Here is a 25,230-nt window from a genome sequence, read left to right on the forward strand (position 1 = left end):
ATTTCTATAAAATTAAACACAACATTGGGTCTTCTTTACCTTTTTTTACACATGGATATCGTAAAAGTTTGACTAATCCGTAGTCGTCAGCTGTTACTAATACTTGATTGTTAAAGTTGGCGTCCACAGAGTTAATGTCATTGATATCTGAGTACTTGGGCCATATTCCATTAACCTCAGGGCCCAACACACATGTCCACGAAGCCCACTGTACCAGCTTTAGCTCCTCCCTGTTGGTCACCTCCTTCCCACCTCAACAGAAGACAGGAACATTTTATCTCACAAAGAAGCTCCATGACAGCATGACATCAAAGCAAATAGCTGTGAACATGGGAACATGGACTTACTTGGCATCCTGTAGAAGAGCCTTCTTCCGTTGCCGTCATTGGTTTGCAGGCATTTGCTGTCCGTGGACCAGTCCATGTGTGTGATGAAGCTGTTGGAGCCGATGCACTCACCCACTTTCTTGTACCTCTGTACCACACCATAGATGTCCACTGAATTATCATTAGAGCCGACAGCCAAGTGGGCCCCATCAGGGGAATACTTCAACTCATGGATGGCTTCCTTCCTGTCCTTGATGTGGACCACCTCTGTCATATCTCTGGAGGGAAGCAGATAAATGTGGCTTGAATGAGGAGCTAAAAAGACACAAAATGATGAAGCTCTTTTTCATAGTAGCCATTCACTGAAGATTAGAATTTCTCATTTGGCCTTTGAATAGTGTACCGACCTGACTCTGAGAACAGTGAAGGAGCCATCCTTCATCCCCAGTGCCAGGTGAATACCATCAGTGCTCACAGCTGCACAGCGGATAGGTTCCTCCATGTTACAGCGAGCTATCAGTGCATGATCTATAAGGCTCCATATCCTTTAGACACAGAGAAGCAGGACAAATGAAGAGTCAAAGCAGTGATTAGATGACACCGTCAAACAACCATGGCAATGATGTTCGTGGTGTCTGTCCTGTTATGTTTTTTTTTTTGACTACATAAGGACAAAAAAAACAAGTTACTTAAACGTCACCATAACACAACGGAAGCTTCACCTGACTGAGCGATCATCACTTCCTGTCATGGCCAAAGGCTTGCTGGGGTGCACTGCTAGAGCCCACAGCTCGCCTTCACAGTGACCCTGCATGATGAGGAAGGGCTTGGTGCGGTCGTGGACCACAACCTCGAAGATCTCACTGTCTTGTGTGCCCACCAGGATGTGATCTCCCCGCCAGCACACGCTACGCACAGACAGCCCTGTCAAAAACACACAGAAACACTTAAAAATCAGGGGGAAAAAAAGAAAAAGCATGCTTACACGAAAGCAGACAGACATTTACCGATGCTTATACAGTTATTATAAGAGACATGAAAAGAATAATAAAGACGGGAGGTGCAAATAGCCATCTGCAGACGACCCAGGACGGAAAAAACAATGACAGCACGCTGTCAAGCCGATCTGCCAACTGACTCTGGATAATACAGCCAGAAGAGGATGGAGGAAGCACGTGCTGTATACATATGTGGACATGACATCTGTATACGGCGTAAAACTGCAACAGAACTTAGACTTACTAACAACAGGAGGAACAATATGGGCACTGCTACAGACAGACTGACGGTTTTTACCGTCTGCAATCATTTTACCCACCTCTGCTATTTTCACCTCTAGCTACTGTCCAAGATTATAAATACAAGAGATGGAGAAAGTGGAAAACAAGAAAGAAAAAAGTATTAGTTTAGAATTAGTTAATAATATTAGCAGGGAGAATATAAATGGCATAAAGGGTGTTTTATTTTGTACATATACACAATTCTTCCAGGTCTCAGGAGACCATAGTTTGGCCTGCAACCTCTCTGTACTCAAATTAAAGGAAAAGGACTTTGACATCACCTTTATATCCTTGGTCTGTTTCCCTGAGATCAATGACAGTAATTGGTTTGAAGTTGAGATCCCACAGCCGGACGCAGCCGTCTCGGCCCCCGGTGGCAAAGCCCTCTTCACAGACATTCATGCTGAAAATCCCTGACTGGAGGAAATGACAGACTGTCAGTGAGGATCTGCACAATAAATGAGCAATGACAGAACCAGCTACAGACGGCATAGTGCTGCTGCTCAGCGGGGCATTTCTTTACCATGGTTTTAACAATTACAATCCTACTACTGAGGCCTCAAGATAACACAGAACTAGGTAAGTGGAGGTGTTTTTTTATTACTGGAAAGCTCTACTGATGACCTCTTTTGGCTAAGAAGTCTCTGTATACACGGGGAGGCACCTTGCTAAACCGTCAGTGAGACATTTGGTGGTACAAAAAACAGCAGTGAACATGTACTGTAGATATTATCCCCTCCCCCATCCACCCATCCCCTCACCCAGCTGTTGATCCCATAGATATAATTTAATCCTGTGGAGCAAAAGGCTGATCCTTTTCTACTGAGTAGAATCAAACAAAGCCAGCATGCATGGCTTCAACCCTGATTAAGTTTACTAGATTTACTATGAGTCTTTTTGTATATGGTACAGCACGGGGCAAAATCAGCCACATAGCACTAAAAGCCGCTGATCTTATAAACTCACCCCATGAGCTCCTTGCACCGTCCTCATCAGGTTGATGCCTTTCCACACGTAGATGTCGCCATTCAAGGCACCTGAATATGTGACCTCGTCCTTGGCACAGGCAAGGCAGAGGATGGTTTGGAGATCCCCCGTTTTTCCAAAAACCCCACGTTTGGGTGTGAGAGCATTACCGCATAAGCTCCAAAACTGCAAACACAAACAGGAAGAGTGAAAGAGTATGTTGGCTAATAATCTCCCCTGTAATCCTAAACAGCCAAACAGACAATTATGGAACATTTGGATACAACAGAGTGAAAACCATCAAGTCATTCTAGTGCCTCCATCCAGTCAAAAATGTAATTTGTCCAATACTCTTGGTTAATACGTGCAAAACTAAGGACATTACCATCAACCTCAGCTGTACTTTGTGTTCAGTGCTAATAAGCAAATATTAGCATGCTAACACAACACCACAGCTTTTAGCTAACGTCAGGATGTGCCTAAGTATGAATATAAATCACACACACACACACACACACACACACACACACACACACACACACACACACACACACACACACACACACACACACACACACACACACACACACACACACACACACACACACACACACACACACACACACACACACACACACACACACACACACACACACACACACACACACACACACACACATCTTGAAAGAAAGTCAAATGCTTCCCCTCCTCTTCATGTGATACTCTTGCTGGGGGTCAGTGGTGTAACCACCTGATCAGCATGCACAGACACACGCACCTAAACACGCAGGCTCATTATTAATGAACAAGGTCATTGGGATGCACTGGCACGGCCTCATCTGAGGGCTAAATCCATCAAACGGAGGAGGAGAGAGTGAAAGAGAGACACTCTGTCTGCATGGAGATGAGATGGGGAGACAGGGAGCAAGCTCAAGGAGGGCGTCTCGATTGCTGAGACACGGCTGTCGGCACGTGAAACAGAGACACACTCATCACTGGCAAGCAGCAGGAAAGTGACAGGACGACAGCCTTTTTTCTGGTCTGCTTAAAAGGAGAATTTTCCTCGACAATACCTGAAATCAGGTTCATTGCAAAAAGAATACATGTTTTAAGCTTTAAAAACATAGAACCAAGATGATTCTGCACAGACAAGACAGAAATTGTAGGTGGTTTTGTGCTTCTGACAACACAAGAACTGAGGCTTGATAGACAGTCACATAATGAATAAATGACCTCCTCGATAGTGACAGCCTGTCACAACCTCACTAACAACTATCCTCCTGACTGATAGGGCTGCCGTGTGCTAACAGGAGGGATCGATTATCAGAGACAGGCATCACAGCCTCAGATACAGCCCTGCAATCAAATATCCTACGTAAGGGGGCGGGGCTGAAGGTTAAGTAGTAGAAATTAAAAATAGGTGTGTTAGTAACTTGGGAAGGTGTATATGCGGGTTGAAGAGTGGCAAGTGCTGGGTATGTTGAAGGGGTGGCTGAGATGACCATCCTGTTGCAAGGCAGCAGGGATGGATGCAGCATGACTGCACAGCCCCCCCTGCCCACAACTGATAAGGCAGCAAGACACAGGCAGCAGCTAATCCCTTTACTGCTGAATTTCGAAGAGGAGGCAAGATGTTGAGGGGGTTTTACGATACGGCCAGGAGCAGGAGAGATAGTCACAGAGCGTGAGGCAGAGCACAGCAGAAAGGTGAAAATGTGCTAGAAAATTGGACTGCTTTGTAATGAAATAAGGACCCGGATAACAGTGTTGCTTTTTAATGAATAACACTTTTTATTACTTAAACAGCCCCCAGAGAACCCCCTGCTATAATGGAAGCCTCTGCTCTTAACCCAGGATTAGTTGTAAGTTATTAGTTCAGTTAACGCCACCATCACTCCGAGGAAAACCTTTTAAATGCAATAATGCAGTGAGGGTTGCAACTCATCAGCTACTGCATCCCCCCTCACCTCTTTCATCTCACTCATAATATCCCTATCTGTCAGACTACACTGACCCTGAATGGTGTCAGAGTGCGAAATGCTACGCTAACAGAGGTCAGTTTTTTGGCAGCTCACTGTAAGGAAAACTGGCTGTCAGCGTAGCTGGAAACTGATTTTCTCAAAGCTGCTGTCATTCATCCACATGGTGTCAAACTCAAGCTCACCTCTGGGGCAACTGGTATGATCCACACTGGTATGAAGGACCTGCATGGTATCACGTTATTACTATCCACTTTGAAAAGCACACACTTTTAGATTTTCTGATCTATCCAACGGTGTCCATTTATTTCTGTGTGATATGAAAAGCTATTAGTATATTCCATCCATCACAGTGATGCTACCATTAAATATCTTGTATCGAGTTAGCTGATTGGCAGGTGTGGTGTCTCCGTGTGTGTGTTTCCGCGCGTGTGTGTGTGTGTGTGTGTGTGTGGGGGGGGGGGTTGCAGAGGGTCACACTGAGGTCTGAGTTGTCCTGAACGAATGAGCTGTGTGAGGAGAAGAGTGTCACCAGCAGCCTTGGTCCTCGTCACAGGAGGCTGTGTTTTCCTCAGACTGCTAGTGAGTGGATTACTGGGACTAAATCTCCTGGATGCTCTGAGTGGTATAATCGCTGAGCGAGCACTGGGCCGGGGAGCAGATGTCACATGGTCCGCAGGGTGAAGGCTGGGGAATTATGTGGGACAATTGCTGGATTGCCTTGGCATCAGGAAACCAAAAGTGGGGGAAAGAAGAGGAGGAGGGGAAATACTGGAGGACTCGGGACTGAGGGGGTTGGGTTGCGACGGCCATAGGGGGTTTCCGTGCCACGGCGGTGGGGGTAGAGTTCAGGAGGGATTTACTACGAGAGGAGGCAAGTCAAGCAGGATTGAGATGAGGGAGTCATCACTTACACCACAGGGAAATGTGTACTTGCTTACTTACTTGTCACTTTTCCTATCTGAGCATGATTCACTCTCTTCACAATGTTATGGAAGTAAGCTTCCTCTATGGCTCCGTCTTACTTCCTGCCACTCAAGGAACACTACTACATATCCCCAGGGAAGGCTTGGTAAAGACACTCTGCATGAACTTATAAAAGATTTATGAACACCACTCTTCTGTGAAAAAGAAGTGATAGAGATAGGCCCGAGAAGGAAAGCGAGCACAGCTACAGTTTCCACGGAAGAGTGTTTTTTAAAAGCTGAATGAGGAGAGCTGGGCAGGAGAACTGATGAGCAGAGTCATGATTCCCCATAAAAGAGGAACATTTTTTTCTCTCTGCAGTGCAGATCACTACAAATTTGAGGAAAGGGACTGTGAGTCATTGCCTGTCCTACTTATGTTAAGTGCCTAATAACCATGGACTCTGGAATAAAGTGAATTTGCATACATCTATTTTAAGACTTCGATATGGTCATGGCGATAAAGAAGAGAAAGCTGGGAAGAACGGGGCACGGAGCTACCGGATTCTTCAGACTTCCTAAAAATCCTAATCTGTTTTCAAATATTATGCAAATGAGGCACAAGAACTGCAGCTCTCAAGAGCCAACTGTAATCTCCAGGGTGTAAAAATGACCAGGAAGTGGCTGTACCTTGATATGTTTGACACCACAGCTTACAAGCTTGCTCGGCTGGTACAAATCCCACGATATGTCAAATATCTGTGGGGAGAAAACAATGCATAAAATATTGTTACACAAGCACTATAACATCATATGCATATTGATATTTCGTGTCATTTTTTAATGTGACGCTCATTTATATTCAAATTTCCTCAGATATCTTACAAAAGAGTAGAAAAAGGACAACATTATAGAAACAACAGAGGAAATGAAAAGAGTGTGTGTGTGTGTGTGTGTGTGTGTTTGCACAGGCTGTGTTAATAATGTGTGTGGGCTGAATAAGAAAACAACAGCTGCCTGTATTTCATCTTTTTTAAATTCCTTTTCATTAGCCGTTCACCCTCTCAGACGGGCTCTGGAAAGCTCGCAATCAATCAGGCCTAACTTGTTTATGTCCCCTTTGGGATGACGCTCCATCCTGAGTTTATAGCTAATTGAGGCGGTCGATACTGAGCTTGTGACAGAGACATGGGAGGAAGAAAGTGTTTACCCTGTCTGTGTGACCCGGAGCAGCTGCCAGAACCTTCCCTCTCCTCCAGTCCCACACACAGATGGTGTTTTTAGAGTCCAAACCCACAGACACCAGACACTGCAAAGAGAGCAAAAAGGGAGAAAGACATCACAGATTGAACTGACTCTGCTCTGTTGCACTAATCACTGCAACATGAACTTAGCTACCACAATGAAAGGGCTAATAACAGCTACAGAGCAGAACAGAACAGTTGTCCAGCCCCTGGCGTTTCCATTGAGCACTTATGAGTGCTTTTGCTGGAGGAGCCTCCTATAGCTGACTGAGTGAGTAGGCAGCAGCAGCAGCAGCAGCAGTAGCAGCAGCAGCGGAGCAGAAGAGAAGAGAGCAGCTCTAAGGAAAGTCTTCTCCACTCCGAGGCTTGCTTTACATGATAGAGGATGCCCTCTTTAATCCATTGCTCAATCAGTGTTTGGCTACGGATAGAGGTCTCTGCTGAGGCATTTGCACTGTTTTAACTTGTATTAAGAGAAGTCTGTATTTTAATGATGAGCCCTGTGTGACGAAACCCAGTGAAACCAGGTGGATGATAGGGGTGGAAAGTACATCCATAATTTGAAAACTCAAGTAATTTTTTTAGCCACCCTAGCGATATGGCTCTAGGGATGTCGGCCTGACGATCGGCCCGCCACTTTGGTCCAGAATGAAATATCTCAACAACTGGGGGATTACCTTGGAAGTTTGTACAGACAGCCGTGGTCTCCCGTTGATAAATCGTAATAGCTTTGGCGATTCCCTGACCTTTCCTCTAGCAGCACTACAGGTCAAAATGTTGCAAAACAATTACGTTTATGAACAAATACCTGAAAAACAATCACATTTCATTCAGCCACAGCTGCATGTAGACCCTACAGGTCTGCGGTTTCTGCGCATTCTTTGTATTGTGTATTTTCATTTTGTATCGTGTTCCTGCTATGATCGCCTTTCTGCATGTTGCTTTATGCCCTTGAAAAGCACTTTGTGACTGGTGCTTTTTTTTTTTTTTAAATGTCTTACTCACTAACTTTGCTTTTAGCACTAAATAGCAATGCTAGCATGCTAAAAAATACAAAAATGGTGAATATGGTAGACATTACACCTGCTAAACATCAACATTCTAGCATTGTCATTTTGAGCATGTTAGCATGGTGACGTTAGCATTAAGCTCAAAGCACCCCTATGCCTGAGTACAGCTTTAGCTTTAGATAATATATCCCAAAGTTGGCATTAATTACATATGACAGCTGAGTTGCGAAGATAAAAGAGCACCTCTTAATGTTTATTTTTGAGGCTTAATGGGGGTTTCCCAAGGGAATATGAGCAACCACTCTTCAAAGTTTCGAAACCACAGCATAATGTGGCATGTAAACAACGGATTAGAATACACAGAACAGCAAGAAATAAGTAAAATATAAGTCGGGATGAGTTATAATCACATACACATACACTTATCGGACAGCACAACTGCAGCTCATACTCAAAAACCTAGAAGAGATGTCTCAAACATCAGTATATATTTTGATATTTTTTTAATAGATGGACAGGGTAATTGCACAAGGCATTTCTCTAGATTGTTCAGCTCTGACTTCCTCTAATCCAGGAAGAGGAGAGATGGAGAGTAAATAGAGCCGCTAAACTGAGAAGCGATGGAGCCTCCTCTGGCTTTAAACACTGTCACATTCCATCTAAATCCCCAGCTCTCTACCCAAGCAGGAAAATAGCACAGGGTCATCTCCCTGTCTCTAACTGCAAAATACAGTAGGTATAACTCTGAGAGCTCCTACGGGAGGAAGAGAGTGCAAAGATAAAAACCTAGAAATGCCCCCGCACAGTATCGATTTTTGTAGTCCAAATCAACATAGGGTGGAGGCTGCGGTGTGTAAATATGAACTGGTGGAAAGTCTAGGCTCAAAAGACGACATGAAAAGGTTCAGTAGCAAATAGTGGGCCTCATTCACCAACTCTTCCTTTTACATTTGGAGTCCAGTGACATGATTCTCTCAACTATTTTTTTCCATATCTGTGCATGGCTGCGTGCATATTGCCCTGCAGTCTCATGTGCTTTTTTGAGGTTTGGTGGGGCGTTTATCGATGCTCAATATGATAAACTAGCATGTGCGAGGATATTGGATTTATCAGAGGTATGAACCATTAAACCGTTTAAGAACACATCATGAATCCGATGTAGACTTCTCTTAGGACTTTTCTTAATAACAAATTTAGGAAAAAACTAAGGAAGATATTAGTGAATGAAGCCCAATGTGCTTATGTTGCATGGCCCCACTGTCCAGATGCTAGTTTCTTACTGTATGCCCACAAGAGTATTTAAAGGCTTCCTATGTGCTTAAAACTTTTCTCACCTTAATAAACCAGGCAATGTCAAACTCTGTGGTGCAAAGTACCAAGCATTTCAGCTGACTGTTTTCCTGTAAAATCTACCAAGTAGAGCATGTCTGGGTGCAGCTGTCCACCCAATACTGCTGGAGTAATCACAGATGTGTCATACAGAAACTCAGCCCAGCGGGAGAGCTGCAAAAGCTAGCATGCAGCTCTTGAGTGGAGTTTTGATTGCTGCTGCTGTGCCTCTCAAACTGAACACTGCTGTTGACACTTTGATATCTGTCTGTGCTTTTTTCTACACAGCAGAAACCATCACTTTAATGAAGAAATAAAACGTACTGGGCTGCAATTCAAACAGTGCTAAGCAACACTCAATATCCTTGGTTTATTCTGTGGTGGCTGCTCATCATTTCAACATTAGCATTATTGTGTCACAACAATACCGTTCCCTCAAGGTCGAAGGCCAGGCAGGCGATGCCGTGGGTGTGCACGTCCTTGAGGATGGACACAGTCTGCACGGTGTAGGAGTCCCATACACAGATATAAGGCTCCTTGCCCACCTGTCCTGTGGCCACCAACACACGCTCCGGATGCAGAGCTAAACTGTACAGACAGAGAGAGAGAGAGAGAGAGACACACACACACACATACACACACACACACAGAGACAGAGAGAGAGAGAGAGAGAAAACACCTGGTTAACATTGCTCTTTTGCCCATGCATTTTGCGTGCTGTCGTGTGTGCGCCGGGAGCAGACGAATGATTCACCCTCCCAGCGGAAACCACTGGGATGAGAGGAACACATTAACTCTGTGATGGGTCTGAATACGGAAGCAGAGGGGCAGCTTGACGAGGTGACATGGTTCAATTAACTCAGTCATGCTCAAATACACAGCCTGGCTTCATGCATGCCTACAGGGTGTTCATGCAGCATTAAAAGCAGTGTTGGTAAATCAGGGAATTTCATTCATTTCATTTTCATCGCGCTCCTCTCTGCACATTTCACCTTTTATAATGCATCTGGGGTTTCCTCGCATCACCGGGCATATGTTTGTAACACTGTTACATAATCCCCCCCCTCCCCTTCCACTCGTATGTCCCCCACCCACAAGAGTTCCCACTCTACAGCTGAGCAACAGCGTGCTGTATAAAGCGGTCACTCCGTTCCCTTGCTCCGCCCATCCTTTCAGCGGCCGCCAGTCACGTTCCGGGCAGGCCCGAGTGATTCACTGGGCAATTCTTCCTCTTGCCTTGTCCTGGCCTATATATTTCATACTGTGATGGAGCTCCATTATAATCAGGCTGCTTTTTTTGCCAACTACTCTGCAGAATTTCTAATCCTGGCATGAATTCAGACAGCAGGTTGCATGAGGTTTCACAGGCCGGGCAGTCTCAACCTGCAAAGTCTAAGCAGCTCGTGACAAACAAGGCCTTCTTTCACTTTCTCACACTTTACACCTCTGTCTACCTCTCTTTCTTTCCTTGGCCGCCTTTGTTTTCACGCTGAAGCTTTCTGTCTGACTCTTGACATCTCATCTGCATTCGAAACACACTGCCACCATGCCATAGCTTTGGCGCTGTGACGTCTCTGAATAATGAGGCGGACGAGATGTGACGGGTCAGATTTTTACCCTCAACGTCCTCGCCTCATTCTTTCTCCACCTTCTTTGTTGAACCTCTCTCCATAATGGCACAATTTTGCATCTTACTTTTTATGAATTATATAATCAGAGCACAAAGCAGCTATAAATAGCTTTCAGGAAGAGAAAAAAATGATTGGATTTGAGATGCAGACAGACGTAGCAGAGAAAACTGCTCTGACACAAGCAGGTAGTGCACAGCAAATCTGTTTAGTTTGACACTGGAACAGCATGAAACATGAACACTGAAGAATATATAATGTTCAACATCTGGGGATTGAATCTCAGGCCAAAAGTATGTGCAGAAAACACTGAAACTCACCTTCAGTTATATCGTATATCTTATGTTACTGTCTGAAAAACCCAGAGTGGTCTTTGAGCCAGCTACAAGATTGCTGTTTCATTTACATTTCTGTCTGCTAAAGAGCTTGCTAAATGCCATCGCTAATGACTTAGCCTGCAGTGCATCAGAGGTTCTCCTATAAGATATACGCTACGGCTGTCTAATGCGGCTGTCTTCCATCTGCCAAGTTGTGTAGTATAAAACTAGCTAAATACTGCAGCAATAAAACAGGCCATTTTCATGCAGATATGAGGCAAAAACATGATGAAGATGCAAAGATGCAGCACAGGAAGAGATAAACATCAGCTAAATCACAAAGAAGAGCACGAGACATATCTTTTCCCACTCCAGCGTGAATATTTTCCCTTCCTTAATATGAAAAAATAATAGACCCTCATGATATGGTGAACCCCTGAGACAACTTTGGTTCCCATTCCTGAGAAGAAGTTTCCTCCATCTGGTTTTTGTCTTCAGTGGATTTTATAATAGGTAGAGGATTAGCACGTTTCTGAAGGTCTACACGACATGGGATATTTCAGGATCCACAGTGTTTTTAATCCAGCTGCCCATCAGACTCCATCTGAAACACCTGCCCATACACCGCACGTATAAAGCTATAAATATAAAATCGCGCTGTTTCCAGCTGAACATGCCGTCACGAAACACAAGAGGGAAAAGTCCTCTCACAGAATTTCAGCTATTTTTAGTCCTCAGCTCTTCAGAAAACCAAATTGAGTCAATCTCTTCACTGGAGATAATGGATACTATCTTATAGTGCTGAAGGAATTAATCAGCTAATTTAAGGTCAATCGAAATAAAATATATTTCTTTGATAATCAAGAGATCTCCTAAGTCATTTATTAAGGAAGGTTTTCTAATTTTTTCTAGTCGAAGCTTCTCACATATGAAGATCTGCTGCTGTTCTCTGTTTTATATCACTGTGTATTAAAAATCTTTGGGTTTTAACAAAAAAAACGATTTGACCGTGTCACCTTAGAGCCTGGGAATATGTAACAGGCACTTTCCACGATTTTATAACATTTCATGGATAACGATAAATCAAAAAAAACTGACAGATTTTTTTTTTTTTTATCAAAAATGAAAATAATCGGGCCGGCCGGTGGCACGGTGGTTAGAGCAGCGCAGGTCGGAGTCGAACCCGCAACCCTTTGATGCATGCCCCCCCCTCTCTCACCCCATTTCCTGCCAGTCCTATCTAATAAAAAGAAGGCTTGAAAAACTGCCAAAATGATCATTAGTTGCCAACCGCATACAAAGCCTTTATTGTTCTCATACCAAACTAGATCATCTGTGATTTCTGATCAAATCTATTAAACCAATTTTTTTTTATTAATCTGTATTGAATATGTTAAAAAAAAAATAATAATACAAACTAAATAAAGGGAATGAGCAGTAAAAACTAAAGCAAAAAAAGAAAAACAAGCAAATGGTATCCTCAGAATATTAAGCGATAAAAACATGACTCAAGTGATATAGTTCATGTTCAAAAGGGATAGGAACAGGGCTGTAACAATAATTGATCAATGAACTAACCTGTGACTGAACAGTTATCTCTTAAACTCAATTTGTTTGTCCCGTTGATTGTTTCGGGATCAAATTAATATGAACTGAATTCATCATTATATACACATCACTCATTGATAGTGTAAATATCCTTTGAAATATTTGCAATCATTTTGTTATCATTAACTCAGTAATGCACTAAAATTATCTAAAGTTTGGCATCATTGACATCTGGGCTGTTTCCGAGTGTAAAGTAAGGGTTACAATATCAGAGCACATGTGGCCGCTGTGTGAAACACTCATAACATCACCACTTAAATGAGATGTTGCCTCAGATGGTTTATTTAATCTCAGCGACAACAACGCTGAATCATGCCATTGTGCTAAGTAATCGTGCTGAACTGTGGAGGACCCTAATTGGAGAAGACAGATCTGCTCTTTAGAGAGCAGACGACTACTTACACTGATAATGGGACATGAGAACTCCGCGTCTCACTGACACTCTGCACAGAGCACCTGGAAATATGTGTAAAGGTGAGAAGCAAAAAGGTAGCAGACAGCTTTGGCACCAGCAGTAAAGGTTATTGGTATGATTTTCTACAGTCTTCTCACTGGATCTTTTTTTATTGGTCCTGCTTCTACTTTTTTTCTTGTTGGGGTTATGGTGATTAAAATGTATGAGCATGTTTTCAAGCAGTCATAAATGATTGAATACAACAGTGACTGACATTCATACAAAGCACAAACAAACCATTGTCAACTTTTAATTAATCCACATTAAATTCAAATATGTGAGTCATCTATTAGCTCTCATGGCTGTTGTAAACAAACTCAAATATACTGTAATGCATCATGGATATAAAACACACTATAATGATTTTACATCAGTTATGTACATTAATATGCTGAGTTAGTTAGAATTAGCTCATGCAGTTCACAGAGTACAAGTGCAAGACTCTTCTCTGCAAACCTCATCTCATCTCATCTTCATCCGCTTATCCGGGTTCGGGTCGCGGGGGCAGCAGCTTTAGCAGGGGACCCCAAACTTCCCTTTCCCGGGCCACATTAACCAGCTCTAACTGGGGGATCCCGAGGCGTTCCCAGGCCAGTGTGGAGATATAATCTCTCCACCTAGTCCTGGGTCTTCCCCGAGGCCTCCTCCCAGCTGGACGTGCCTGGAACACCTCCCTAGGGAGGCGCCCAGGGGGCATCCTTACTAGATGCCCGAACCACCTCAACTGGCTCCTTTCAACGCTAAGGAGCAGCGGCTCTACTCCGAGTTCCTCACGGATGGCTGAACTTCTCACCCTATCTCTAAGGGAGACTCCAGCCACCCTCCTGAGAAAACCCATTTCGGCCGCTTGTACTCGCGACCTCGTTCTTTCGGTCATGACCCAACTTTCATGACCATAGGTGAGGGTAGGAACGAAGATTGACCGGTAGATCGAGAGCTTTGCCTTCCGGCTCAGCTCTCTTTTCGTCACAACGGTGCGGTAGAGCGACTGCAACACCGCCCCCGCTGCTCCGATTCTCCGGCCAAACTCACGCTCCATCGTCCCCTCACTCGTGAACATGATCCCGAGGTACTTGAACTCCTTCACTTGGGGTAAGGACTCATTCCCTACCTGGAGTAAGCAATCCACCGGTTTCCTGCTAAGAGCCATGGCCTCAGATTTAGAGATGCTGATCCTCATCCCAGCCGTTTCACACTCGGCTGCGAACCGATCCAGTGAGTGCTGAAGGTCACTGACCGACGATGCCATCAGGACCACATCATCTGCGAAAAGCAGAGACGAGATCCTCAGCCCACCGAACTGCAACCCCTCCCCACCACGACTACGCCTTGAAATCCTGTCCATGAAAATCACAAACAGGATTGGTGACAAAGCGCACCCCTGGCGGAGGCCAACCCCCACCGGAAACGAATCCGACTTACTCCCGAGGATCCGGACACAGCTCTCACTTTGGGTGTACAGAGATTGGATGGCCCACAGAAGTGACCCCCTCACCCCATACTCCCGCAGCACCTCCCACAGTATCTCCCTAGGAACCCGGTCATATGCCTTCTCCAAATCCACAAAACACATGTAGACTGGATTAGCATACTCCCAGGCCCCCTCCAGGATCCTTGCGAGAATGAAGAGCTGGTCCGTTGTTCCACGTCCAGGACGGAATCCACATTGTTCCTCTTCAATCTGAGGTTCGACTATAGGACGAACCCTCCTTTCCAGCACCTTGGAGTAGACTTTACCAGGGAGGCTGAGTAGTGTGATACCCCTGTAATTGGCACACACCCTCTGGTCCCCCTTTTTAGAAAGAGGAACCACCACCCCGGTCTGCCACTCCCTTGGCACTGTCCCAGACTTCCACGCAATGTTGAAGAGGCGTGTCAACCAAGACAGCCCCTCCCAACCCAAAGTTTTCAGCATTTCTGGACGAATCTCATCAACCCCTGGGGCTTTGCCACTGTGGAGTTGTTTGACTACCTCAGTGACTTCCGCCAGGGATATTGACAATGATTCCCCATCAGCCTCCAGCTCTGCCTCTACAAAAGAGGGCGTGTTAGTCGGATTAAGGAGTTCCTCAAAGTGCTCCTTCCACCGCCCGATTACCTCATCGGCTGAGGTCACCAGCGTCCCGTCTTTACTGTAAACAGCTTGGACGGTTCCCCGTTTCCCCCTCCTGAGATGTCGAATGGTTTTCCAGAAGCACCTTGGTGCCGCCCGAAAGTCCTTCTCCATGGCTTCTCCGAACTCCTCCCACACCCGCTGCTTTGCCTCTGACACAGCAGAGGCTGCAGCCCTTTTGGCCTGTCGGTACCTTGCAACTGCCTCCGGAGTCTTCTGGGATAGCATATCCCGGAAGGCCTCCTTCTTCAGTCGGACAGCTTCCCTGACCACCGGTGTCCACCACGGTGTTCGAGGGTTACCGCCCCTTGAGGCACCTAAGACCTTGAGGCCACAGCTCACCACTGCAGCTTCAGCAATGGAAGCTTTGAACATTGCCCACTCCGGTTCAATGCCCCCAACCTCCACAGGGATGCCAGAAAAGCTCCGCCGGAGGTGTGAGTTGAAGATCTCTCGGACAGGGGCCTCCTCCAGACGTTCCCAGTTCACCCGCACTACTCGTTTGGGTTTACCTGGTCTGTCCAGAATCTTCCCCCATCCTCTGATCCAACTCATCACCAGATGGTGATCAGTTGACAGCTCTGCCCCCCTCTTCACCCGAGTGTCCAAAACATGCGGCCTCAGATCAAATGATACGATCACAAAATCGATCATCGACCTTTGGCCTAGGGTGCTCTGGTACCACGTACACTTATGAGCATCCTTATGTTCGAACATGGTGTTAGTTATAGATAATCCGTGACTAGCACAGAAGTCTAATAACTGACGACCACTCGGATTTAGATCAGGGAGGCCGTTCCTCCCAATCACGCCTCTCCAGGTGTCTCCATCAAACCTGCCATATTTTATTTTATTCCTGCAAATTCTAGTAAGGGAAAAGAAATATAAGGCAATATTAAAAGAAATGTATTCACTTCTCCAAGCTCAGTGAAACAAGAGCAGTCTCGGTTAGTCTGACATCTATAATCCATAACTCTGGCTTTGTTCCATCGTAAAGTTAACAAGATATTGTAACATGAGACAGCCTTTTATACCCGTGTCCATAACACCCTCTCATTAACTCTCACGCTCTATCATAACATAGAACATAAGGGGCCAAGATTTTGAATAACAGCAGAAAATAAAGCTAGGCTTGGCTATCTTTTGACAAATTTAGACGCTGATGCAACACATGCACATGTACTGTCATCGAGCACTGATCTGCTTTTTTTATTTTTAATGCTGTTTTATTTTGTTCATTTATCATGTTAAGTTCTGTGCCATGTTTAGTTGTGTGTTGTTTTGGTTTTACACGTGAAACTTGTATGTTTATGCTGCTGTCTTGGCCAGGACTCCCTTGGAAAAGAGATTTTAAATCTCAATGGGAATATTCCTGGTTAAATAAAGGGAGATGAAAAATGAAATGAACACAGTACCAGCACAGAAAGTGACAACATTTATAAAATATGAATAAATATGTTCCTCCGCCTCCACCTTTCCTACTGGACTGGATGTGTGTGCGGTTTTGCAATGGTTATGATCCCACACTCAAAGCATCCTTTAGTAATTTGGCTTATTATAAGTGTGCATGTCTGTGTTTTCAACGTATTCCTGTGCATTGCTCCGGTAGGTGTGTACATGTCCTGCATGTCAGCATGATTGTGAATAGGAGAGATTAAGCTTGGTGGTACTGACTCCTGCAGGTTTTTTGCAGTAGCCTCAGGTTCTTTGAGTTTTAGAACAGAATAATTATCTGAGCTGCAACAGAGTGGAAGGTCTACAGGAATGTGTGAGGAAAGAATAGCAAATAACAGTCTATATTAGTTTTTGCTAGCTTGGGGAAAAGGGGAATTGTGTTTTAATATCCCCAGTCTATTATGTTATTGTCCAATAACCTGTGAATTTAATTAACTGCCAGCTCAAGAAGGCAGAACTATCTTGCATCCTTGTATATGGACAGCTGAGCTTTTCATTCATGCGAAAACCTCCCTAACGCCTCCACATCAGGCTGTGAGACCAGTTAAAATAGGCTCTAGGGCCAGTAGAACAGGAAGGAGAAACAAAGCCAGCAATTAATTCATGAAGTAAAACACCAATTCATGTGTAGGTTACAAACAACCTAAATAAATCAAGAAATAATGAAAACAAGAGCACCAAAGAGGGAAACAGAACGAGAGAGGGCTATCTGAGTGGGCTGCATCTATTCCACATGAGTTAGTGCAACGTGAGAGTTATTCAGCACTGAATCTGATGAGGATTGCTCCTGGTTGTGCCATGGCAGTCTCAGTCAAAGGAAGTGTTCGTAAGAGTCTCCTCTGAGCTCTGCATGTAAAATGACAATTTCCTCACCTGTGTCAACAATGCCAGACAGCTCAAGAGATCTGTGTAGCTTCTTGTACAGTCAATGTGTTTGCCAAAGCTTTATATTTTAAACAATAAGGCTGCAGGAAAGCAACAAGAGACCAGATGACACCATAAGGCGCCTGATCTGACTGAATCCTTACAAATGTACAGATGGCAAATTTGACGGTTTACTAATTCATTCCTTTTGCATATCATTAGTTTTGCAAATGCAAACAGTGACTCCGCCAGCTACGCGTTTGAACTCGGGCACTTCACCTACAGGGCAGCGGAGGGTTAGTATATCTCTACTGTGCCATTAATAATGGAGCAGGAGTCCAGCTGACTACCGACACAGTATATAATGCCAGTCATCTCCAGGCCAACCCACACTCACACACATGTCAACACAAGCGCTGGAGCGTTGGACACAGGTCGCTGTTGTGTGGCATGCTGAGAAACAGTTGGAAAGGCAGGGTCATTACATGTGTGATGTAACACTGGTTACTTTGCTGTGTTTTTACCAAATAGAAGGTGATTCAAGCCAGAGAAAGCTTTCAAATCCAAAGGTGCCTTCAAGGACAGCTGTGGTCAAGTCCATTTATCAGAATTGCACATAAGTAGACTATAACTGCTCCCCAATGCGCTGGAGAGACAAAACATGCAGGCTGCTGTTTAGGAAAAAGCTGTTAAAATATGTTGAAAACATGTCTGTCAGCGGATAATGATGAAACCAGGAGTGCCAGCAATCTGAGAAGGTTGATTCATTGTTAAGACAACCTGTACAGAAAATTAGCAATCAACTATTCAACTATCTGGTTCATCATTAAGACAGATATCTTTCTATTGACACATGCTATAATAAGTGGATTTGCTGATATTTTAATTAATTTAAATATCTTTGAGTTTTGGACTGTCACACTGAGCTCAATAAAAAAATGTAAGTGGCATTTATCCCTATTTTATAGTCCATTAAATTATTAATTTAGTTTTGATGATTAGGCTTACTCTGATAGATAATAATAATAATAATAATCTAGCAGCTCTGCAACTACAAGAGGCGTGGCAGCAGTGTAGTGACAGAGACCACCCTTCAATCTGGAGGACATCTGCCCTGCTGGAGTGGCACTGAAGCCCCTTACAAACTCCGGGAATGCTGGTCAGTAGGTGTTTTCGAAATATCATATTACATACACAAGGTGACACCGGCAGCATCCACAATGACAGCACTGTATACAGTATCAATTCATTTTCTGCTGCGGGTCAGGTGCTGTCCGAGGTGCTGGGACAAACTGTTGTGTGTATGATTGCACTAACCTGATTATGTCATCGTTGTGCCCCAGGTAAAATTTCTGCTTATGCTCCCGGGTGTTGTACACAACTCCCACACCGGCGACAAAATAGACTATTTCCTTGGCCGCGGTGTAGTACAGGTTGTTGCGGCACTGATGTCCCCGGTACCCGTACACCCACTCCAGTCTCAGGTGGCAGTTGGGAGCAGTCCTGTCAGCCATGTCCGCACTTCCGTGTGTGTCTCTCTGTCGCTATCACGTAGGGTTTTTCTGATATTGTGTCATTCACCAAAAAGCATTTAATTTAAGCCAGAGTGTCCCGTTAGTTCCGTTGGATTTCCAACGGTCCGAAGAGAGCGTTAAAATGAGGCATTTTCAAAGGGTCATGTAAATGTTTATAGTCTTGCCGTCCGATAAGATGAAAGCCCTCTGTCTCTTTTTTATGAAACAGGTTTCGAAGCTGTTGTTGTTGTCATTGTGAAGAATTATTCACTTGTACTTCTTCGTCTTCCTCAGCCCGAGGGTTTTCGGTCCTCCTCGACACAGGTCACAGCTCCTGTCAAATCCTACAAAGATGGAGCTGCGCCGTTATTCCGCAAGCACCGCCCACAAAGATGACGGATCATCGTGTTGGCCAATCAGAATCCTGGAATTCATCCTCGAGAAGGAAAAAGCGAGGAGAGGACAACTCCGTCATGGCTACAAAAGTTAAGCTAACAATTAAAAAAATAAAAATAAAATCCACAAAAATAGAATGATGAAAACATCCCGACATTTATTTGTTTTCTTAAATTAGTTTAAAATATATGTCAAGTCCTTAAATGGAAGAAAAGCACTTAAAAATTGTATGATATTTCTAAAACACTTCCCCACTGTGTCAACTAACTGAAATTAAACTGTAATCCCCCTTGTATGTAAAGTTATTTATTGTATTTTTTCTCCCTTCTATTTATATTATAATAATACAATGCTGTTGTGCCAGTTGGCAAATGTTTTGTACCATTTATGAAATGTATGGACATAGATGTTGCCATATCTATTTTGCAAATTCTCAGTAAAGTTTGAAAAAAAAATGTTAGACTAATATTCCAAAAATACCATCATATTCTCCTAATAAAGGCTATGGTTTCAATTATGCATGGATACAAAAGTTATGCTAAAATTTTTAATCAACAATTAAAAAAATGAAAATTCATCCACAAAAATAGAATGATGAAAAAACCTCGAAATGTATTTTTTTTTCTTAAATTAATCTAAATTATATGTCAAATCCTTAAATGGAAGAAAAGCACTTAAGACTGTATGATATTCTAAAACACTTCCCCACTGTGTCAACTAACTGAAATTAAACTGTATTTCCCCTTGTATGTAAAGTTATTTATTGTATTTGTTTCTCCTTTATCTTTATATTATAATAATACAATGCTGTTGTGCCATTTGGCAAATGTGCCTGTTAACACAGCATTCTGGAGGACTAAGGTTGAAACTAAAATATTACTTAAATATTATTCATTTAGCACAGATGTATCAATAAAGTATGTAAATGTTCTGTTTAGTTTATTTATTTATTCCCCTTAGCAACTACAAAATAATTTAAACTCACTATTATTATTATTAGTTATTTATTTTCTCTTGTTATTCTTTTCTATTCGGTTTAATTTGTTACATTTTTTTTAATTTCAATTTAAGTTATTTGTATCCATTTTGCCTTGTATGTACGTTGAGGGTTATTAATGTCATGTTTTCTATACCGTGATATTGAAATAAAGTTAACATTTTCAATAAAAAATTAAAAAAGGTTTTATTTTATTTTGGAGGAATCTACGGCAGTAAAGCCACGCCCTCCTCCGCCGTTGCCGAGCGACAGAGGAAGCTTCCGTCTCGCCAGCTTCGCTGAACAGCTTTGTAGCCGACTTTTACATCTATTTTCCCACCACCAAAGCAATGGAGGTGACGATGGACCCTTTGTTTCTGGCGTTGAGCTATTTCAGGAGGCGGAAGCTCCAACAATGTTCAGATATTTGCACAAAAATATTACAAGAGAACCCGTACGACCAGGTACTGTGGTGGTGGAGTTAGCCGGGCTAGCCTAGCATGCTAGTGATTATCCATTAAGGAAAGCCTGCGTGCTTGCTAACGCAGGGAAGCAGTATATCCTGGTGTATAATCCTGATTAGTCTAGTCCTTGTCGTTTATTGATTTACTTCTGTGTTTACTGGCACGTCTTTGAATCATCATTTACCTTAATTGTTACTGGGACATATTCCTGGTCACTGCACTGTATTTCTTTTTCACATTTCATTTTTTTGTTTTCCTCTGTACCATGTTTTCCCTTCATCCTCTTATTTAACCTATTCATTCACATCCTTCCTTCTTCTCTCACTAACTCACTGCATGCTGTCTTAAGGACTCCTCCTTACCTATCTCTGAGGTAACCTTGTTCCTCTCTGCCTTCCCTTTTCACATTTTTTATGTGTTCAACAAAGATCACGACTGTGACATGCTCACCTCTACTTTCAAGGCATATGATTAAAACATTGTTTGTTTTATAGGCTGCCTGGAGTTTGAAAACCTGTGCTCTAACAGAGATGGTATACATTGATGAAGTTGAGGTCGACCAGGAGGGGATTGCTGAGATGATGCTGGATGAGAGCTCTATAGCTCAAGTTGCACGTAAGTTTGAACTCTTCTCAGTGCCTTAAAGATAAGAAAGTTAATTCATTAATTCATCATTTACTCATCATTAGACTTGATTTTCTTCCAGGACCCGGAACATCACTGAGGCTCCCTGGAACAAGTCAAGGCGGAGGTCCCACACCGGCCGTCAGGTATCGTCTGCCAAACGATGGTTACCTTGAAATTTCATCACTGATGGCATTATCAATAAAGTAAAAGACACCTGATCGGAACTTTCTTTTCTGAATTCAAGGCCTATGACACAATCAGGGCGTCCTATCACAGGATTTGTGAGACCCAGCACACAGTCGGGCCGTCCTGGGACAATGGAGCAGGCCATCAAGACCCCACGCACTGCAAGCACTGCTCGTCCTGTCACTAGCGCTTCAGGCAGATTCATCCGTCTGGGAACAGTGAGTATATATGTGTCAGTCTGCAGCGACTGAGAGGCTCAGTTTTGAAACAATCATACTGCCCAGTAATTTGGCTAACACAAACAATATTACCTTTCTCTTAAAAATAATATTTCCAGCGTTACATTTGTGTTTTTATTTCTAATAGTTTTATTTTGCTTTATTGACTGTGAAGAAAGCCTAAAATATTTAGCATGACATTTTGTTTCACTGTTTCTCCAGGCTTCAATGTTAACCAATCCAGAAGGACCCTTTATAAACTTGTCAAGACTAAATCTGGCCAAGTATTCCCAAAAGCCTAATTTATCCAGGGTAAGATTGAGACTGTGACTTGCAAAAATTAATCAAGATTATTGTTTTTTCTTGTGTCAAGTAACCACAATTTCCATTCTCAGACACTGTTTGAGTACATTTTCCATCATGAGAATGATGTAAAAAATGTAAGTGTTCAATAAATCTACTTTATAAAGAAAAATAATATTACTTTGTAAGATTGTTGACTATTATTAATGCAACACACACTTTATATGTCTTGTCCAGGCTTTAGATTTAGCTGCTCAAGCTACTGAGCATGCTCAGTTCAAAGACTGGTGGTGGAAAGTTCAGCTGGGGAAATGCTATTACAGGTAACCCACAGATATCCAAATTGTTGGAGTTTAAAATGTCTGACATTTAATTAAATTGCATTTTTATATTCTATGTGACGCTTAATGTCGACCTTTGCAGGCTTGGTTTGTATCGGGAAGCCGAAAAACAGTTTAGATCAGCTCTTAACCACCAAGAGGTGGTGGATACATATCTCTATCTTGCAAAGGTTGGGACAAATTACTAATTTGTTGCACAATGGAAGTACTCTTTCTTTAAGCCAAAGGTTTGCTAATCAACGAAAAACCTTGTTTTAGGTGTATCAGCGCCTGGATCAACCAATAACAGCTCTCAACCTTTTCAAGCAAGGCCTCGACCACTTCCCTGGGGAAGTCACTCTTCTAACGGGAATTGCTCGCATACATGAGGTACAGTACGTCACTGTGGTCCTTACTATAGAGTTCTCTTTGTTCTCTCTCCAGATATAATTGCCCAAATAAAATAAGATAAGATATTCCTTTATTAGTCCCACAAAGGGGAGATTTACTCTATACAGCAGCAAGTGGATAGCAAACATAGAAGAAACATCACTAAGAAAAAATAAATTGTAGAAAATAAGGAAAATATGAACAATATAAATACAGGGAAATATAGAAAATAAGAAAAACAGGAACCTAATATATACAATCTTTTTAAATAGTCACACCAGGGCACTGGGGAAAAAATATATAATAATATAAATATGAAACCATATGTCCTGTTTATACTGCGATATTGTAACAGGAGATGAACAACATTTCATCGGCCACAGAGTATTACAAAGATGTCCTGAAGCAGGACAACACTCATGTGGAGGCTATAGCCTGTATAGGCAGCAACCACTTCTACACTGATCAGCCTGAGATCGCCCTGCGCTTCTACAGGTCAGAAGACATTCTGCATAATTTATGTCATGTTATTCTTACAGTATATTTAAGGAATTAAATTATATCCCATCTGTGATTCAATAAGTTTCTCTCATTGCTAGACGGCTGCTCCAGATGGGGGTTTATAACTGCCAGCTGTACAACAACCTGGGCTTGTGCTGCTTCTACGCCCAGCAGTACGACATGACTCTGTCCTCATTTGAGAGGGCTCTGGCCCTGGTGGCCAATGATGAAGAGCTGGCTGATGTGTGGTACAACATAGGACAAGTGGCAGTGGTCAGTTAACAATCTCCCAAAATATCCAAGAATGTCTGATGTTTTAGTGAGATGTAACCGTACAGTTTAAATAAATCAAATATTGTCTCTCCTGAACTCACAATCTTAGATCAGATACTTAGAAATAGAAGTTTGTACAAAGTGCATGTGTTCAATGTTTACAGGGAATAGGGGACTTGACCCTGGCCTACCAGTGTTTTAAACTGGCTTTGGCTTTTAATAATGACCATGCTGAGGCCTACAACAACCTGGCTGTGTTGGAGCTGCGCAAAGGTCGTGTAGAACAGGTGAATATAAATCTCTGAGTCATGTAGCTTTTATTTTTCTTTTAAAATATGAGGTATGAGATCATATCGGTGTCCTTTTAGTCCATGTGTCACAGCATATTATTAAAGAACCATTTAACTGTCATTCTTGTTGTTAAACTTAAATGAAGAATGTGCATGCATAAGAAAACATAATGAAAGTTGGAATGGGAGATATGAGCACATCTGATGTTATGGAGGGATGCGTGGATGTCAAACTTCACATAAAGTACCTATTATTTAGTTTTTTAGTTGCCTTAAAAGTCTGATTGCAACACTCCATGCCATGCAGGATGTTGATGTACATTCTTCACTAACGGCTATCATTTTCAAGCTTATCTTAAACTGCTACTGAGCTAACAAGATGGCTCAATGATGTCTGATTCTGAAGATGCCCTTGATCGTTCCTCAGATAAAACCCTACTATAAATGAGAAAATGCAGACTAATTCAAGCCAGATGTCTGCTGTCAGTCGAATGATGATGGTAACGGTGTTATCTGGCATAGAAATTGGTGGAGGCGAGATCTGGCAGTGAGAATTTCTCATGTCTAATTTTCACGCCCTCAGATTATGGTGAAGAAAAAATTATATAAATTTTGATAAAATATTATAATGTTGACAATATTAAAAGTTGTCCTATCTTTGATCCAGTCGAAAGCCTTCCTGCAGACTGCTGCATCACTGGCCCCTCACATGTACGAGCCACACTTCAATCTCTCCATTCTTTCTGAAAAGGTAATTTATCACTATTTAATTAATCTGTTTGGAAAAAAAAAAAGTTAAATAGTCAAAGCATAATTTCCACATTACACCCAAGTGATATCTTCCTCTGTTTCCAGATTGGAGACCTTCAGAGCAGCTACACTGCCGCCCAAAGGTCTGAGGACTCCTTTCCAGAGCATGTCGACACTCAGCAGCTTCTGAAGCAACTCCGACAGCACTTTGCGGAGCTTTGAGTGTCTGACCATCAAGCTTAAGAAGCAAAGTGTGGTTTAAAATAATGTCGTTGTAAAAGAAAAGGGATATAGCTCAGTCGTGGTAGTCTTCAAAGCAATAGAGGTCGGCAGATTAGTCAGACATGGAAATCAACAAATGGGCATTGTTTTTGGCCTCTGTTTATTTATCAAATGGTACATACGTGTACACTAAACTGCCTATTTATTAGGTCCACATATAAAACAGTTTAACAGAGGATGTTGTATCCCATTGGAAACAGTCTTATGTGGTGCATTTTCAGATAAAACAGCAATTCTGCAGACCTGCGTTGAAATTCTGTTT

General features: G+C 42.8%; 2 protein-coding genes across 8 annotated transcripts in view; one reads left to right on the plus strand and one right to left on the minus strand.

The window, feature by feature from the left end:
- Positions 1-18,992, minus strand: part of eml5 (EMAP like 5) — a gene marked incomplete at its 5' end in the record, with an annotated part of 37,560 nt that extends 18,568 nt beyond the window's left edge. For all 3 annotated transcript variants that reach the window (XM_083923598.1, XM_083923597.1, XM_083923596.1), the window contains 10 exons: positions 40-252; positions 348-604; positions 734-871; positions 1,049-1,250; positions 1,888-2,023; positions 2,573-2,758; positions 6,147-6,215; positions 6,667-6,765; positions 9,468-9,627; positions 18,796-18,992. In XM_083923598.1, the coding sequence (XP_083779724.1) occupies positions 40-252; positions 348-604; positions 734-871; positions 1,049-1,250; positions 1,888-2,023; positions 2,573-2,758; positions 6,147-6,215; positions 6,667-6,765; positions 9,468-9,627; positions 18,796-18,992 (1,657 nt within the window). The remainder of the gene's footprint in view (positions 1-39; positions 253-347; positions 605-733; positions 872-1,048; positions 1,251-1,887; positions 2,024-2,572; positions 2,759-6,146; positions 6,216-6,666; positions 6,766-9,467; positions 9,628-18,795) is intronic.
- Positions 18,993-20,701: 1,709 nt separating this feature from the next.
- Positions 20,702-24,908, plus strand: ttc8 (tetratricopeptide repeat domain 8; the record flags this gene model as incomplete). 5 transcript variants are annotated; one of them, XM_083924905.1, is made up of 15 exons in its annotated part: positions 20,715-20,828; positions 21,178-21,201; positions 21,323-21,443; positions 21,535-21,598; positions 21,700-21,859; positions 22,082-22,171; positions 22,255-22,299; positions 22,400-22,485; positions 22,586-22,673; positions 22,762-22,872; positions 23,228-23,367; positions 23,472-23,646; positions 23,811-23,933; positions 24,604-24,687; positions 24,792-24,908. In XM_083924905.1, 15 exons carry the CDS (start codon positions 20,715-20,717, stop codon positions 24,906-24,908), a joined length of 1,542 nt encoding a protein of 513 aa, XP_083781031.1. The 5 variants fall into 5 exon arrangements, with proteins under 5 accessions (XP_083781030.1, XP_083781033.1, XP_083781032.1 ...); XM_083924904.1 differs by lacking the exon at positions 21,178-21,201 and having other exon boundaries at positions 20,702-20,828; XM_083924907.1 differs by lacking the exons at positions 21,178-21,201; positions 24,604-24,687 and having other exon boundaries at positions 20,702-20,828.
- Positions 24,909-25,230: the final 322 nt, after the last annotated feature.

This window comes from Echiichthys vipera (assembly GCF_963691815.1).
Source record: "Echiichthys vipera genome assembly, chromosome: 12".
Classification (NCBI taxonomy): Eukaryota; Metazoa; Chordata; class Actinopteri; order Perciformes; family Trachinidae; genus Echiichthys; species Echiichthys vipera.